This window comes from Dreissena polymorpha, chromosome 5 (genome assembly GCF_020536995.1).
Source record: "Dreissena polymorpha isolate Duluth1 chromosome 5, UMN_Dpol_1.0, whole genome shotgun sequence".
Taxonomy (NCBI): Eukaryota; Metazoa; Mollusca; class Bivalvia; order Myida; family Dreissenidae; genus Dreissena; species Dreissena polymorpha.
Window position 1 is genome coordinate 87,558,467 of NC_068359.1, and position 19,514 is coordinate 87,577,980.

General features: G+C 37.5%; 1 protein-coding gene and 1 pseudogene across 1 annotated transcript; both read left to right on the forward strand.

Moving 5' to 3' along the window:
* LOC127831432 (carnosine synthase 1-like) overlaps positions 1–19,514 on the forward strand; it is a 228,265-nt pseudogene that overhangs the window by 16,070 nt on the left and 192,681 nt on the right.
* Positions 553–9,385, forward strand: LOC127832716 (uncharacterized). The gene is made up of 5 exons (XM_052358338.1): positions 553–635; positions 3,397–3,528; positions 4,535–4,666; positions 5,386–5,460; positions 7,182–9,385. Exons 2-5 carry the CDS (start codon positions 3,402–3,404, stop codon positions 7,397–7,399), a joined length of 552 nt encoding a protein of 183 aa, XP_052214298.1. The 5' UTR covers positions 553–635; positions 3,397–3,401; the 3' UTR covers positions 7,400–9,385.

The following is a 19,514-nucleotide window of genomic DNA, read 5'->3' on the forward strand; positions in this document are numbered from 1 at the left end:
AAGAAAGCATATGCCTAGGATCATGAAAACTCATAGGTAGATTGATCATGACTCGCAGATGACCCCTATTGATTTTGAGGTCACAAGGTCAAGGTCACAGTGACCCGAAATAGTCAAATGATTTTCGAATGATAACTCAAGACGCTGCTAGGATCATGACACTTCATAGGTACATTGATCGTGACTTGCAGATGACCCCTATTGATTTTCAGGTCACTAGGTCAAAGGTCGAGGTCACAGTGACAAAAGTCGTATCACACAATGGCGCCAGTACAACGGACAGCCCATATGTGGGGCATGCATGTTTTACAAACAGCCCTTGTTTCTATAGATTTCAGGCAAGACCCACCAATGGATAATAGACATACAAGACCCCCTGTTGACATTATATGCTTACAGGCATGAGGCAACTATACAGGAGTCAGAGCCTATCATGATACAACAGGCCCAGTGTTAACTGTGCTGATCAAATGCAATCTACAGGTTTCACTTTGGTTCTTTCAGAGTCCATGTCAACTGCTGACAGTGAAGAGCCAGGCAGTCTGACCATGATAGGGGGGAGCCAAGTGAAGAGCCAGCCAGTCTGACCCATGATAGAAGGGAGCCAAGTGAAGAGCCAGCCAGTCTGACCCATGGTATTTCTATTATCATATAATAAAGGCCCCCCACTATTGATGATAAAGACATGACCCAAACTGTAGACTATATTCTAGTACAATTTTCTGTTGTCCAAGCCAATATATATTATGCCACCCTTCGAAGAAGAGGGGGTATATTGCTTTGCTCATGTCGATCGGTCCGTCCGTCACCAGGTGGTTGTCATACGATAACTCAAGAACGCTTGGGCCTAGGATCATGAAAATCATAGGTACATTGATCATGACTTGCAGATGACCCCTATTGATTTTGAGGTCACTAGGTCAAGGTCACGGTGATCGAAATTGTAAAATGGTTTCCGGATTATAACTCAAGAAAAGGTCAAGGTCACAGTGACCCGAAATAGTCAAATGATTTTCGAATGATAACTCAAAAGAACGCTTTTGCCTAGGATCATGACACTTCATAGGTACATTGATCGGACTTGCAGATGACCCCTATTGATTTTCAGGTCACTAGGTCAAAGGTCAAGGTCACAGTGACAAAAGTCGTATTCACACAATGGCTGCCAGTACAACGGACAGCCCATATGTGGGGCATGCATGTTTTACAAAACAGCCTGTTCTATAGATTTCAGCAAGACCCACCAATGGATAATAGACATACAAGACCCCCATGTTGACATTATATGCTTACAGGATTGAGGAACTATACAGGAGTCAGAGCCTCTTATGATACAACAGGCCAGTGTTAACTGTGCTGATCAAATGCAATCTACAGGTTTCACTTTGGTTCTTCAGAGTCCATGTCAACTGCTGACAGTGAAGAGCCAGGCAGTGTGACCCATGATAGGAGGGAGCCAAGTGAAAGCAGCCAGTCTGAGCCATGATAGAAGGGAGCCAAATCCTCAAGGTATAAATGCAATTATACCCCCACAAAACAAAGTTAGGGTGTATATAGGAGTGAACTTGTCGTCGGTTCGTTATAAGTGTTCCACCCTCTAATTCAAGTGTTTTATCTAATCTTCACAAAACTGTTGTTGGTCTGTCGGTCGGTCCGTCTGTATTAGTGTCGCTCTCTAATTCAAGTTGTATTCATCCGATCTTCGGTCAGATGTTTGTATCTAGAGGATACCTAGGTGAAGTGTGAATATGGGTCATGCCGGATCAAAACTAGGTCACGGGTCACTTAGTGCGTTTTTAACATTGAGCATGGTTTGGGCTGTTTTTGTGAAGACAACATGCCAAATCTTTTGTGTTCATTAAGGCATTTATGCTTGCCATCTCATCTGTATGAACAGTTTATTTGTGAAATGAGAGGATTAATACCCGAATACTCTACAACTACAAAAGATATATTTAACTTTTGAGAATGATTTTATATACCCCCACAAACGAAGTTTAGGGGGTTATATTGGAGTTAGCTTGTAGTGTTTCATCTAGAAAGGCAGAGGGGCATGGCGCATGACTTGAAAAAAGGGCATTTTGCACGGATATTCTCTAAAAGGGCGCATTGGTGTTTTTGAAACTTTATTAATCACAGCTTAAAAACTTTGATTTAAACATTGTACATGGCATTTTTCGTGAGAAATTCTCGCGAAATGTGTTCTTAAAATACATAGCTATGAGTAGACATGTGAATTTATTATTATATTTTTGGAGAACATTCAAATCGGATGCAAAACACAAAAATGTACTGATTCACGGCCGCTCTAAACTGAAAGTAAATTCATGGAGCAGTCGTCATTAAATTACAAATTTGCTATACGTTTTTTAAAATCGGCTCAGATTTATCTTGTAATAGACTGTACTTCGGAACTCTGCTAAGTACAAATGTAATTAAAATCTTTACCGTTACGGCCCTCTGTTACGTTACGACCCAGAATGTGGCTCATGAATTTGTTCGGGTCTCTAATGTATGTATTGATTTTCTTCTACATCAGTACCTCATCGAGACGTTCATAATAAAGGCCCACCTATTGATGATAAAGACATGACCCAACTGTAGACTATATATTCTAGTACAATTTTCTGTTGTCCAAGCCAATATATATTTATGCCACCCTTCGAAGAAGAGGGGGTATATTGCTTTGCTCATGTCGATCGGTCCGTCCGTCCACCAGGTGGTTGTCATACGATAACTCAAGAACGCTTGGGCCTAGGATCATGAAACATCATAGGTACATTGATCATGACTTGCAGATGACCCCTATTGATTTTGAGGTCACTAGGTCAAGGTCACGGTGATCGATATTGTAAAATGGTTTCCGGATTATAACTCAAGAACGCATACGCCTAGGATCATGAAACTTCATGGGTAGATTGATCATGACTCGTAGATGAACCCTATAGATTTTGAGGTCACATGGTCAAAGGTCAAGGTCACAGTGACCCGACATAGTCAAATGATTTTCGAATGATAACTCAAGAACGCTTTTGCCTAGGATCATGACACTTCATAGGTACATTGATCGTGACTTGCAGATGACCCCTATTGATTTTCAGGTCACTAGGTCAAAGGTCAAGGTCACAGTGACAAAAGTCGTATTCACACAATGGCTGCCAGTACAACGGACAGCCCATATGTGGGGCATGCATGTTTTACAAACAGCCCTTGTTTCTATAGATTTCAGCAAGACCCACCAATGGATAATAGACATACAAGACCCCACTGTTGACATTATATGCTTACAGGCATTGAGGCAACTATACAGGAGTCAGAGCCTCTCATGATACAACAAGGCCAGTGTTAACTGTGCTGATCGAATGCAATCTACAGGTTTCACTTTGGTTCTTTCAGAGTCCATGTCAACTGCTGACAGTGAAGAGCCAGGCAGTCTGACCCATGATAGGAGGGAGCCAAGTGAAGAGCCAGCCAGTCTGAGCCATGATAGGAGGAAGCCAAGTGAAGAGCCAGCCAGTCTGACCCATGGTATTTCTGTTATCATAGAATAAAGGCCCACCTATTGATGATAAAGACATGACCCAACTGTAGACTATATATTCTAGTACAATTTGTCAGTAGATTGATCATGACTCGCAGATGACCCCTATTGATTTTGAGGTCACTAGGTCAAAGGTCAAGGTCACAGTGACCCGAAATAGTAAAATGGTTTCTGGATGATAACTCAAGAACGCATACGCCTAGGATCATGAAACTTCATGGGTAGATTGATCATTACTCGCAGATGACCCCTATAGATTTTGAGGTCAAAGGTCAAGGTCACGGTGACCCGAAATAGTAAAATGGTTTCCGGATGATAACTCAAGAACGCATACGGCTAGGATCATAAACTTCATGGGTAGATTGATCATTACTCGCAGATGACCCCTATTGATTTTGATGTCACTAGGTCAAAGGTCAAGGTCACGGTGACCCGAAATAGTAAAATGGTTTTCGGATGATAACTCAAGAAAGCATATGCCTAGGATCATGAAACTTCATAGGTAGATTGATCATGACTCGCAGATGACCCCTATTGATTTTGAGGTCACAAGGTCAAGGTCAAGGTCATGGTGACCCGAAATAGTAAAATGATTTTCGGATGATAACTCAAGAACGCTTTTGCCTAGGATCATGACACTTCATAAGTACATCGATCGTAACTCGCAGATGACCCCTATTGATTTTCAGGTCACTAGGTCAAAGGTCAAGGTCACAGTGACAAAAAACGTATTCACACAACGGCTGCCACTACAACGGACAGGCCCATATGGGGGGCATGCATGTTTTCTATAGATTTCAGCAAGACCCACCAATGGATAATAGACATACAAGACCCCACTGTGACATTATATGTTTACAGGCATTGAGGCAACTGTTGAAGACACCCACAGTCTAGAATCTATACAGGAGTCGGAGCCTCTCATGATACAACATGCCAGTGTTGACTGTGCTGATCATATGCAATCTACAGGTTTTACTTTGGTTCTTTCAGAGTCCATGTCAACTGCTGACAGTGAAGAGCCAGGCAGTCTGACCCATGATAGGAGGGAGCCAAGTGAAGAGCCAGCCAGTCTGACCCATGATAGGAGGGAGCCAAGTGAAGAGCCAGCCAGTCTGACCCATGGTATTTCTGTTGTCATATAATAAAGGCCCATCTATTGATGATAAAGACATGACCCAACTGTAGACTATATATTCTAGTACAATTTTCTGTTGTCCAAGCCAATATATATTTATGCCACCCTTCGAAGAAGAGGGGGTATATTGCTTTGCTCATGTCGATCGGTCCGTCTGTCCACCAGGTGGTTGTCATACGATTACTCAAGAACGCTTGGGCCTAGGATCATGAAACATCATAGGTACATTGATCATGACTTGCAGATGACCCCTATTGATTTTGAGGTCAAAAGGTCAAGGTCACGGTGACCCGAAATAGTAAAATGATTTCCGATGATAACTCAAGAACGCTTTTGCCTAGGATCATGACACTTCATAGGTACATTGATCGTGACTTGCAGATGACCCCTATTGATTATCAGGTCACTAGGTCAAAGGTCAAGGTCACAGTGACAAAAAACGTATTCACACAATGGCTGCCACTACAACGGACAGCCCATATGGGGGGCATGCATGTTTTCTATAGATTTCAGCAAGATCCACCAATGGATAATAGACATACAAGACCCCACTGTTGACATTATATGTTTACAGTCATTGAGGCAACTGTTGAAGACACCCACAGTCTAGAATCTGTACAGGAGTCAGAGCCTCTCATGATACAACATGCCAGTGTTGACTGTGCTGATCATATGCAATCTACAGGTTTCACTTTGGTTCTTTCAGAGTCCATGTCAACTGCTGCCAGTGAAGGGCCAGCCAGTCTGACCCATGATGAAATGAGGCAGCCAAATCCTCAAGGTATGAACTAAATTTGAAGACGGGTTTCTCTGCATTTTCTATCATTATGTGACAGAGTCTTATGTCATGACTGTATTAAAGTAAATGAGTAGTCCAAGTCAAGTGTGATGCTCTAGACGACCTCCTCTGTGATCTACAGGGTTACAACAATGTGCTTGTAAAAGTCCTTGTAAAGTACAAAGTAGGCAGTTTGCTATGAAAGTTAATGTTTAGTACTTGTTCTTCCAAGAAATGATAGTTCTGCGAACTGTCAGTTCTTATATGTGTGAAAAATTGGTTTAAACTGGTGTTAAAACAGTTTCAGTTAGTTCATTTTACCTCCTAACATGTTCAGGTTTTGTGCATTTTTATCAGGAAAACCTTGCTCTACAATATTCAATCATTGTATCACTTGCAGTGTTCTGCTGTGAAATTTTACTGTTGGGGGACCCTTTAGGATTACAAAAGTGGGGACAAAAGAAAAAATATGGGGACACAGAAATATTTTTGTAGCAGAATTAAATGTGTGGAAACTAATAACCTTTAACTTGAACTTTTAAACGTGCTTAAACTTCTTACAGTCAGGTTGTAACATTGTTATTAAAACTGGAACATTCAAAAAACTTTTAACACTGTCAAACAGTTGTCAACATATTTACAAAACTTTGAAAAAATTTATGGTCATTGGACTCCGCATGTCAAAGTACTTGTTCGATAATTAGAAATACCGATAGTAAAGGCGTTTTCTTTTTTGCTTTATGCACAATCTGCATGTCATTTTGTTGTTGTCAAACAGTGACCAAGGACATTTTTGAAGCCAATTTTCTTGGAATGTACGTTTAGGGGCAGACTTTTTTCGTAATTGCTAAACGATGTTGGGACTTGGGAAGACTCTGTTGGGTTGTTAATATTATTGTCATATTTTCTAATTTTACTTGCCGGAGGAAAAAAAAAAAATGGATTTTGTTTTCTTTGGCCTGTCACTTTAAGCCATTTTGATAGGTTCGGAAATTTCCTTGATATCTGATTGGTTGTTATAATCTCAACTTACCAATGAAATAGAGTGTTAATATTAAATAAATTAACCATTGGCTGCGAAATGACGTCATGTCCAATGAAATAGTTTGTTCTGGTTACACATTCACTCGATTACTTTACCGACTTACAAATTGAATCGATTAGTTTTTATTTCTAATTCATGTGCGCCCGCGGACCCATATACAGAAAACGGGTGGGGACAAATATTTGTTTTTTGCGACAATAACACAAGGGCGCATCCACGGCAGAACACTGACTTATGTTGATACTTTGTGTGCAAGGATCAATTCAGTAGAAAAGTCAACAAAATAAAGGGCTTACAGTCACTGAACAAATGAGTTTGCTGCTTAGAGTGTATATTTTTCCCAAAAATATTTGAAAATTTCCCCTCTTGGAAGTGTAGTTCAATTTTAATCAATACCTCGTTTAAATAATTCACAGAAAAGCCAAAAAATGTTGATCTTTGAACATAAACATAACATGTTGATGACAAAAAAAGTTGGAATAATGTTTTTCTCTCTGTGTATGGTGAATTATGGTGTTACAACTTGATTTTGTATGTTACTTGCTTAGCATTGAAATTTCCCCTTTTACACGTGAATTATCCCCCTCTCAGGGGACCCGACCCCTTTTCCCCAAAACTGAAAAAAACACTGACATGATACTCATTGCTATTTTATTTTTTATATCTATTCTTGTTTTAGGGACAGGGACAAGAAAAGGAATGAAACGAAAGTGGGCCAGCGAAGAGAACATATGTTTCATGAACTTTTTTAGAGATGAATTAAGAGAAAAAAAAATGCCATCTGGCTCAAAAATAATGGGGTCCCTAAAAATACTTACCGGAAGAACAGTGGCCCAGATAAGGGCAAGGGTCCATAACATTATTATGGAAAAACAAAAATGGAAAAAGAATTGTTGAACTGTGGAATATGTTTATGCCCCTGGTAGGGTGGCATATAGCAGTTGAACTGTCCGTCAGTCAGTCAGTCTGTCCATCTGGCCGAAAACTTATATGGCCATAACTTTTTCAATATTGAACATAGCAACTTGATATTTATACCCCTATTACAATTGGTAATGGGGGCTATATAGGAGTCACGTTTGTCGGTCTGTCCCGATATTTCATCCGATCTTCACCAAACTTGGTCAGTAGTTGTATGTAGATAATGTCTAGATCAAGTTTGAATATGGGTCATGCCAGGTCAAAAACTAGGTCATGGGGTCACTTAGTATGTTTTAAACTGTAAGTTTGTACGGACCATAGCTATGTTATTTATCGTTACATTTTTAAATGACTCGGTACATTTGTTCACCATCATGGAACGGTGTGTCGCGTTAAAAGAAATTACGTCAATATCTCAAAGGTCAAGGTCACACTTGGGAGTTCAAAGGTCAAATGCTTGTCCGGGCCATAGCTTTGTTTTTTATTGTGAGATTTTAAAATCATTTGGCACATTTGTTCACCATCATTGAACAGTGTGTCGGGCGAAAGAATTACGTCGATATTTCCAAGAACAAGGGCACAATTTGAGTTTAAAGGTAAAAAATGGCCATAATTGAGCTTGTCTGGGCAATAACTATGTTGTTTATTGTGCGATTTTAAAATCGTTGGCTCTTTTGTTCACCATCATTTGACAGTGTGTCGCGCGAAAGAATTACGTCGATATCTTCAAACTCAAAGTTGTAGTTTTAGTTCAAAGGTCAAAAATGGCAATAAATTATCTTGTCTGGGCCATAAATATGTCATTCATTGTAAGATTTTAAAATGACTCTGTACATCAATTTTGTTCAAAGTCATTGGAAGGCTTGTCATGTGAAACAATTCAAGAGTTCAAAGGTAAAAATGGCTATAAATGATAATGGCATAATGATTCTTAAAAAATCGCCATAAATTGTATTATCTTGTTTTGTGAAGACAGCATACAAAATAGTCTGTGTCAATGCGTTATGTGGGGGTATATGTCACGTCTGTGACAAAGCTCCAGTTGGCATGCATGTGCATCTTGTGAAGCTGCACATATTGAGTGGTGAAAAGTGAAGGTCAAGGTAATCCTTCAAGGTTAAATGTTAAATATATTGCTTCTGTCCGTCCGTCTGAAAACTTTAAAATTGGCCATAACTTTTGAGCTCACCTGAGTGCAACATGCTCATGGTGAGCTTTTGTGATTGCCTTTTGTCCGTTGTGCGTTGTATGTCGTCAACATTTTGCCTTGTGAACACTCTAGATGCCACATTTATTGTCTGATCTTCATGAAATTTTGCAGAACATTTGTCACATTGATACCTCGACTGAGTTCGAAACTGGGTCATGCTGGGTCAAAAATTAGGTCACTAGGTCAAAAAAACAACAAAAAAACTTGTGAACACTGTAGAAGTCCAATCTTCATGTAACTTTGTCAAAATGTTTGTCTAAATGATATTTTGGTTTAGTTAAAAATTGGTTCCGGTCCGTTGAAAAACATGGCCGCCAGGGGCGGGGCAGTTTTCCTTATATGGCTATAGAGAAACCTTGTGAACACTTTAGAAGTCAAAATGTTTGCCTAATCATCATGAAACTTGGTCAAAACATTGGTTTTATTTATATTTTGGACGAGTTTGAAAATGGTCCAGATCAGTGAAAAAACATGGCCGCCAAGGGGCGGGGGAGTTTTCCTTATGTCTTTAGTTAAACATTGCTAACACTCTAGAGGCCACATTTATTGTCCATTCTTCATGAAATTTGGTCAGAAGTTTGGTCTCAATGATATCTTAGACGAGCTGAAAATGGTTACGTTTGCTTGAAAAACATGGCTGCCAAAGGGCGGGGCATTTTTCCTTATATGGCTATATATGGCTATAGTAAAATCTTGTTAACACTCTTGAGGCCACATTTATTTTCCGATCTTCATGAAACTTGGTCAGAATATTCATCCCAAAAAATATCGTAGACAAGTTAAAAAATGATGCTGGTTGGTTGAAAAACATGTCCGCCAGGGGGTGGGGCATTTTACCTTATATGGCTATAGTAAAACTTTGTTAACACTCTATAGGCCACATTTATTTTCTTATCTTCATGAAACTTGGTCAGAAGATTTGTCCTAATGATATCTTGGATTAGTTCAAAAATAGTTTCGTTTGCTTAAAAAACATGGCCACCAGGGGGCGGGGCATTTTTCCTAATATGGTTATGTATCATGCTTTACTAAACATTGTAAACACTCTGTAGGCCACATTTATTTTCCGATTATTATGAAACTTGGTCAGATGATTTGTCCTAATGATATCTTGGATGAGTTCAAAAATGGTTCTAGTTGGTGGAAAAACATGGCCACTAAGGGGGCGTGGTATTTTTCCTTATATGGCTAAAGTAAAACCCTGTTAAAACTCTAGAAGCCATATTTATTGTACGATCATCATGACACTTTGTCAGAAGATTTGTCCCAATGATATTTGGACAAGTTTGAAATTGGTTCCAGTTGCTAAGAAAAACATGGCCACCAGTGGGCGGGGCATTTTTCCTTATATGGACTTATGAATCTTCTTGAAACTTTGTCAGTATATTAGTTTAAATGATATCTTGGATGTGTTTTTCACGTTGACATTTGAAGCTTTAACTTTGTATGATTCTAAATATGTGTCAATGCTGTCAGTTGAATTTTGAAATATGAAGTTTTACATTTTTGTAGATTAAATAATTTGTAAAATGTTGCAGTTTCGTCAATCAGTTTTTAAGATATTGAGCTTTAAATATGATGCAGATTGTAAGATTCTTAATATCTTTCAATATTGTGGATAAGTTTTTGAGATATCAAGCTTTGAGTTTTATGCAAATTGTATGATTTTAAAATGTTTTAATGGTGTTGATCAGTGTAATGAAGATTGCATAATTTTTATGTTTTAATTCTGTCTATTGGTTTTCAAAATGAAAGACTTTGATTTTGTAAGTGCACTTTTATCTCCTGAAAGATTCTTTTCTAGTGTTTAGTTTATATTTTAAGGCTGTTTGCAAACTCGAAGTGAAAACAGTTCTATTACAATTTGGTAAGGACATGACATTGCATATCTGATTTTAAAATGTACTTTGCTGGCAACGTGTAATTTTCTGAAATGTCTTAGTAAGACTGTTGTTTGCAATCAAAAGGTCTGTGCTTCAAATACAGGGTAATGCATGTTTTTTGTCCAAATTTATGGCGATTCAGACATTGTTCTATGTAAATTTGGGGTTTGCTTGAAGGTTCAGTCTATTTTTATGTCCCTCACTATAGTAGTGGGGGACATATTGTTTTTGTCCTGTCTGTTGGTTGGTTGGTTGATCTGTTTACGCCAACTTTAACATTTGCAATAACTTTTGCAATATTGAAGATAGCAACTTGATATTTGGCATGCATATGTATCTCATAGAGCTGCACATTTTAATTTTCTGAAAGGTCAAGGTCAGAGGTCAAATATATGTGGCCAAAATCGCTCATTTTATGAATACTTTTGCAATATTGAAGATAGCAACTTCATATTTGGCAAGCATGTGTATCTCATGGAGCTGCACATTTTGAGTGGTGAAAGGTCAAGGTCATAATTCAATGTCATAGGTCGAATATATGGCTTCAAAGCGGCGCAGTAAGGGGGATTGTGTTTTACGAACACAGCTCTTGTTGTTAACTGCCTTTTTAGTCCCTTACCAGTGTTTCACTAAAGTCCGTGTACTTTGGACTCATTTCAAGTTGACATTTGAAGCTTTAACTTTGTATGATTCTAAATATGTGTCAATGCTGTCGGTTGAATTTTGAAATATGAAGTTTTTCATTTTTTGTAGATTAAATAATTTGTAAAATGTTGCAGTTTAGTCAATCAGTTTTATAAGATATTGAGCTTTAGTTATGATGCAGATTGTAAGATTCTTAATATCTTTCAATATTGTGGATAAGTTTTTGAGATATCAAGCTTTGAATTTTATGCAAATTGTATGATTTAAAATGTTTTAATTTGTTGATCAGTGTACTGAAGATTGTATACTTTTTATATGTTATAATTCTGTCTATTGGTTTTCAAAATGAAAGACTTTGATTTTGTAAGTGCACTTTTATCTCATTATGCCCCCCTTCGAAGAAGAGGGGGTATATTGCTTTGCTCATGTCGGTCGGTCTGTCGGTATGTCAGTTTGTCGGTCCGTCCACCAGGTGGTTGTCAGACGATAACTCAAGAACGCTTGGGCCTAGGATCATGAAACTCCATAGGTACATTGATCATGACTCGCAGATGACCCCTATTGATTTTGAGGTCAAAGGTCAAGGTCACGGTGACCCAAAATAGTAAAATGGTTTCCGGATGATAACTCAAAAATTCATACGCCTAGGATCATGAAACTTCATGGCTAGATTGATCATGACTTGCAGATGACCCCTATTGATTTTGAGGTCACTAGGTCAAAGGTCAAGGTCACGGTGACCCGAAATAGTAAAATGGTTTTCAGATGATAACTCAAGAACGCATATGCCTAGGATCATGAAACTTCACAGGTAGATTGATCATGACTCACAGATGACCCTTATTGATTTTGAGGTCACAAGGTCAAGGTCACGGTGACCCGAAATAGTAAAATGATTTTCGGATGATAACTCAAGAACGCTTTTGCCTAGGATCATGACACTTCATAGGTACATTGATCGTGACTCACAGATGACCCCTATTGATTTTCAGGTCACTAGGTCAAAGGTCAAGGTCACAGTGACAAAAAACGTATTCACACAATGGCTGCCACTACAACGGACAGCCCATATGGGGGGCATGCTTGTTTTACAAACAGCCCTTGTTAAAGATTCTTTTCTAGTGTTTAGTTTATATTTTAAGGCTGTTTGCAAACTCGAAGTGAAAACAGCTCTAGTACAATTTGGTAAGGACATGACATTGCATATCTGATTTAAAAATGTACTTTGCTGGCAACGTGTAATTTTCAGAAATGTCTTAGTAAGTAAGACTGTTGTTTGCAATCAAAAGGTCTGTGCTTCAAATCCAGGAAAATGCATGTTTTTTGTCCAAATTTATGTCAATTCAGACATTGTTCTGTGTAAATATGGGGTTTGCTTGTAGGATCAGTCTATTTTTATGTCCCCCACTATAGTAGTGGGGGACATGTTGTTTTTGCTCTGTCGGTCTGTTGATTGGTTGGTTGGTCTGTTTATGCCAACTTTAACATTTTGCAATATTGAAAGTAGCAACTTGATATTTGGCATGCAAATGCATCTCCTGAAGCTGCACATTATCATTGGTGAAAGGTCAAGGTCATCCTTCAAGGTCAGAGGTCAAATATATGTGGCCAAAATCGCTCATTTTATGAATTCTTTTGCAATATTGAAGATAGCAACTTGATATTTGCCAAGCATGTGTATCTCATTGAGCTGCACATTTTGAGTGGTGAAAGGTCAAGGTCATCCTTCAAGGTCAGAGGTCAAATATATGTGGCCCAAATCGCTTATTTTATTAATACTTTTGCAATATTGAAGATAGCAACTTGAAATTTGGCATGCATGTGTATCTCATGGAGCTGCAAATTTTGAGTGTTGAAAGGTCAAAGTCATCCTTCAAGGTCAGTTGTTAAATATATGTGGCCCAAATCGCTTATTTTATGAATACGTTTGCACTATTGAAGATAGCAACTTGATATTTGGCATGCATATGTATCTCATAGAGCTGCACATTTTGAGTGGTGAAAGGTCAAGGTCATCCTTCAAGGTCAAATATATGGGTCAAAATTGTTCATGTTATGTTACTTCTGCAATATTGAAGCTAGCAATTTTATATTTGACATGCATGTGTATCTCATGGAGCTGCACATTTTGAGTGGTGAAGGGTCAAGGTCATCCTTCAAGGTCAAACGTTATATACGGGGCATTGGGTTTCACAAACGCATCTTGTTGTGTATGTAATTAATTTTGCTTAATTTTTGTGATCCCCCGCCAACAGCGGAGGGATATTAATTTGGCATTGTCCGTCTTTCCGTCTGTCCGTCCGGCACTTTTGTGTCCGGAACCATATCTTGGAAGTGCTTTAGCAGATTTCATTGAAACTTGGTACGAGTATATATATATGGATAAGAGGATGATGCACGCCAAATGGCATTGTACATCCTTGATTAATAGCGGAGTTATGACCCTTTGTATTTGAAAAAAATGCTTTTTTTGTGTGTCCAGAGCCATAACTTGTATCCAGAAGTATAATGGCTGGGGATATCAATTCAACGAATTTGCTTGTTAAATCAGTTTTTATTTTCATGATAATCATTTAGTTCGTACTGCAACTTATGATGGATTGTTACTACTATCTCCAATTATTTGTTTGTCATGGGTCCGTCACCATTTATCTCTTATATAATACTTGAATTGAGCATTTCACAATCTGACAATCATGCATATCATTTATTAGTTTCATAATAAAACGTCTGACAAGGGTCAGATAATTTTAACATATATTGTTGTTATAATTTGTCATGTGTTGTATGAATAAATGACACTTCCATGATAGAGAAAATTTAAATATATTTTTAGAGACATTTGTAAAATGAAAATGAAATAACTATACATTTTACAGTGGCTAGTCGTACGGCTAGACAAGAGGCTAGCCGCACGGCCCCGTACGGGTAGACAATAGGTTTGCCGTACGGCTCTGTACGTATAGCCTTTCCTATGGATATTGTCTAAGTTAAAGACAACCATTTTCAGTGAACTGATATATTGCTTGTATGAAACCATATATTTATCCATTGTCTGAACGACAATTAAATTATTTGTGTGACTCCATTTCTGAGCAGTACCTTGGCCGTCATTGAATTTCATAATATCGATGCCGCAACTAATTAAAACAGTTTTCACTCCTTACATAGGAAAGTCGTCTTATCAAAGAATCAAATTAGAAACCGATTTAAATTGTGTGTAAGTCAATTTCTAGAACGTAACTTTGACGGCTGTCGTCATTAAATTTCAAAATATCGATGCCGCAACTCTTTAATACAGGTTTTTCACGCCTTAGGAACGTCGACTAATTAATGAATCAAATAAGCAACCGTATGACATGAAAGGAAGCCGTGAAAGATGAAGAATTTTTAAAGCGAGATTATACGATTTTTTCAAATATTTATTAATTTACATAAAATGTGTATAAAAAAAAAACAACTTATTAAACATATATTTGAACATAAACTTAAATAAAAGTTAAGAAGAACATGTGTCGATATATGCAAAATAAGCCAGATATTAAATTCTGAAATCGAAAATGTATGTACAGTCGAATTCGCCAGCATGTAAATCGTGCATGTACGATGTGAATCTAAATTTAGTTTAACGGTTCATTTTTAGTGTGAGCGTCAGCTAACGCTAATGTTTTTGCAAATCGGTATGTGCGTAGAAGCCTTAAATGGGCCTTTTCACAGATTTTGACATGTTTTTAAGTTTGTCATTAAATGCTTTATATTGATGAATGTAAACATTGGATTTTTAACGCTCCAGAAAAAAATCAAAAATAAAATTTAAAAATGGAAAAAAAGAAGCCCGTACAAGGGCTCGAACCAGTGACCCCCGGAATCCTGGAGTAAAAAACGCTTTAGCCTAATGAGCTATCCTGCCAAGCATACATGAGAGGTGTATTCTATACCTGATATAAGCAATCTTCGTAGTTTCACAAATTTAAACGATAACAACAGAACTCTCCAAATTATTCAATCGTTTCGCGTTGCAACGCTCTATAATTTTTAGGTTTTTAAATCGTGAAAAGATGCATATAATGGCTATATTAGACCATGGTGAATGTTCAGTAATACTGATTCCTCACAAATATCATAACTAAAACGAAATTTGCGAATCTGAAACAACTATTTTCAATTTTGTCAATTTACCAAACCGTGAAAAGATCCCTTTAACTATGACATGGAAAGACAACCACTGTCCGTTGCAGCAGACTACACATTCTTCTAGCGTCTGCTAGGAAAGATAACCACCACATTTGCCTGTTTATAGTCCACCACTCACTGGTGCACTGCAGTTGGTGTATATGAGTAATAGAGTTTAACAGCTTGTAAGACGATATTGGCCAGTCTAGTGTTTATCATTGAAAATCTGCACATACTGGCTGCTTTCAGAGAAAACAGGGCTTAATGCATGTCAAATAAGATAAGCCTGTGCATACTGATTAGCTTGTGCAATGCAAACACGCTAAACAAGGACGACATGTCGTATTTTATAATGTTTAAAGGGTCTCTTGTACTGGGATGACAATTTATGCATAAGCATTTAGCCCTGTTTTCCCAAAACGAAGCTAAAAATTTATTTTTTATTAATGATTTAAAAAAAACCATCTGAACCTGTGCTTTAAGACACACTCTTTATAATTTTGAATGGATTGTGTCCATTCAAAACTTGCAATATAAAAAGCTATAACATAATTTTTTAAACTGATGTGCGTCTAAACTTATACAACAACGAACACCTACAGTGACGTCAGCGCTTTGATAAATTCCTGCAACCATTTATTCGCCACACGAACACTAACTAAAAATACGAATGCTTCAGTTATAGGCTACTATTCCATCTGTCCGCAACCGCATATCCGCATCCGCAAAAAATAAAACAAGTAGAAATGCACTGCACTTATTCCATTCATCCGTATCCGCACGCGAATAGGCGTCCGCAATAGAACGCTCAAGTGAGCATTCTTGGGCTACTATTCCATCTATCTGTAAATGTATCCTGTCCGCAAAATATACGGACGCTATATTCCATTTATCCGCATACGTCGAACGTATCTTTATTTTTGTATATGGATAAAACTAAAAATTATAATTATTGAGATAATTATAATGAAGGACAAGCTGCTAAGCGTGAATTTAAGTAGATATAAGGTACAAATCATCGTTCTGTCCGTAAAAGGATACAAATGGTAAATACCTGAAACATCTTCTTTTAGTGCCTTGGCTATGATTTTCCATACATTTAAACTTTAAAGTATAATCAGAGTCACGATATGCAGAACTGCGTTGGTTGTATAATTCCGGGTATTTTTTCACGAATTCGATAGATTTTCAGTTTATTTTTTAGATGACAGCTACTCTCATCGTGCTAAATGCCGTCCCTATCTCGTCCGCATCCGTTTGCGGATAAATGGAATATAGCGTCCGTATAACGATTTTGCGGATACTGACGCGGATACGGATGCGGATGCGGATTGGTGGAATACTAGCCTTATTTTAGGAAAATATGTACGAAATATCTTCGTCACAATCGGCTCGGGCGCTTATTTGTCTTTGCTGCATATTACTGATTAACAGCACTAAATGACAATTCTATACTTTATAAGCCGTACGGCTAGACAATCTCAATAGGAAAGGCTATAATACGTACAGCGCCGTAAGGCTAGCCTATTGTCTAGCCGTACGGGGCCGTACGGTTAGCCTCTTGTCTAGCCGTACGGGACTGTACGACTAGCCACTGCCTTTAGTTATTGGAGGTTCTTATGTATTATACCCAGTCGCAAGTGTTATAGGCTATACTCAAATCTTTTCGTCCGTCTGTTATTGGATACTGTGATGGGTTATGTATCACATTCAATGTTTTTTTTTTGTTTATAAGACAAAATCAGATTTTTTTTCAAAATACCTTCCTTTTAACTAATTTGAAAGCATTTTTACAGGTCCATTCTTGCGAAGCAATAATGCAAGTTAAAAAACTGGTTTTACAAGTCCCTATTCGATATTTATGACATAACTATGACTAAAATCTTCAGAATAGTTCAAAGCACGAAATGAATATCTTTCTGTTGGACATGAGGAAGTGGACCGAATATCGATGACTGGATCATTTTCCACGAAGGCACATAAAACTACAGTAAAGTTCCGCTACTTTCAGCTTGGTCTTAATAGCATGTCGGACTTCATAATTAACAGGGTATTTTGTTCTTTATTCAATACTTTGGGACCATGCAATCTTGAAAAATTGCAATTTACAGTGTTCAATGTGGTCTTAATAGCGGTACTCTTCTTGTACTAGGAATCGCTGCGTGTTTTAGTCATTATCTTTGAAATCCTTTTCGAAGCTATCATAAAAAACATTTATACTCGTGTCACGCCAGGGTGACATCACGTCAGGTTTAAACACAATAAGTAAATACATATTGTTATAACGTTTAAATAATCGTTTGACTTCTATTTTTCATTTCAATTTAATAATCCTATAAATGTTTTGTTTTTGGTTGTCATATCTATTTACCATTAACGATCCGCAACTGTTTTACCTTTACGTATCTTTGCAATGAAACTGTTATAGCGACAACTGTTTCATTATAGCTGCTTGCATCACACGGACACCACTGTTATATAATTCAATGATTTCTACAAGGATGATTCTATCCTACATTATCTCAATTGTTTAACCAAGGACATTGTGCTTTTAAAAGTTCCGGCGACTACAAAATCACGCAACAGGAGAAAATAACACGATACGTAGTCAAATAATGCAAAAATTCAAAAAAATATTAAAATAACATTAAACACATATTTAGTTCACCATTGTGTCATTCCCTCTGTAAAATGAATTCGACTCAAAATGTTATTAAATGTATTATGCAAGGAAACCATGCAGAGCGATTCATGCATAGGCCACACAAATACAAACAAATCTGATCGTGAGGATTTAATATATAAAGTTTGAGGTCGAGAAGATCTTAACCACAATTCTAATGCGAGTGTCGCAAGATATAACTATGCTCAAGGCCAACTCATTTTTTAGCAAACAATGTTTCGTATTTCAAGTGACACTATCTCAGGGACCCGGTATGTCGGTATAAAGTATCACAGAGTATACATATATAAAAAAATAATTGGGTCATGGGGACCCAGATACGAGGTTTAAAGTAAAAAAATGTATATGTTATTTGTCTGCAGAAATAACTAGATATATTAAGTTTTGAGTTATATATAGGTTGTTGAAGGTAATTCGCATAAAACACGCTATTTTTCAGTTGGATACTAGCATGGGAAAGGGAAGTACCCAACACTCCGGAAATATATCACAGACCCTATATTTAACCCAGTATGAGTATATATATATATATATATATATAAGTAGAGAAAAGGTATCCAACGATGATTTCACAGGTGTGTTGGATAACACAATGCAACAGAATGAAAGATCAAACAATGCACACATATGTCGTTAAGGTTACCAGCAGGAAGCGTGCATCTATGATTAAACGCCTTTTATTTGATGAAAATCGACAAAGTATATCCAAAACAGCTAAAGGTTACACAAATATGACCCTAAAATCGCAGTGTGTAATTCTCGACGTCCAAATCAGTAATGACGGAAGGCGATTTTTTGGTTGATTTTTCACAATTTAACAAGAACTTCGCTGGAAATTCCACGTACGTTTTTTCTTGACTAATTTTTCCTTTTAGTCCCAGTTGAACGGTAAACAGTCGGAAATTCAGAAAAAACATCACATTTTGCGTACTTTGCACCATCACTACCACCATTTTGAAGCAGAAATGGAATTTTGATCTGACCCCTGGGTCAAAAGTTATGGGAGTAAAATAGGGTAAAGGAGTACATTTTCACTCATTTTACGAACAACATGCGATGCACATGCTACTTACTTTTGACTCAGTGGTCAGATCAAAATTCCAAATAGTGCACCGTCGCAAAAATGCTCATAGGTACCATGTGTGTAAGTTTCAAGGTTCTAGTGCTAATAGTGTAGGAGGCCAGTGATAAAGGCAAAGGCAGCTTGGTTCCCGTCCTCTTCCAAATTTATCGAGAGCTCCACGAGTGCTACTTCCCCGTACCCCCAATTTATTGTCCTACCCAAATTAGTTTCGTACCCAATTTTTGTTTACCAAATTTTTTGTCGTACCCAAATTTTTTTCCTACCCAATTTTTTTACCAACCCAAATTTTCCTATTTTTTTTTCGTACCCTAATTTTTTTTCGTACCCATTTTATTTCATACCCAATTTCTTTTCGTGCCCCAATTTTTTTTAAATTGTTTTTTCGTTCCCAAACTTTTCGTACCCATATTGTT

Coding starts and splice junctions, on each gene's coding strand:
- LOC127832716 (XM_052358338.1), top strand. CDS start 3,402: ATGTCAACTGCTGACAGTGAAGAGCCAGGCAGTCTGACCCATGATAGG. Junction 3,529..4,534: donor GCCAGCCAGTCTGACCCATG/GTATTTCTGTTA, acceptor TGGTTCTTTCAG/AGTCCATGTCAACTGCTGAC. Junction 5,461..7,181: donor GAGGCAGCCAAATCCTCAAG/GTATGAACTAAA, acceptor TTCTTGTTTTAG/GGACAGGGACAAGAAAAGGA.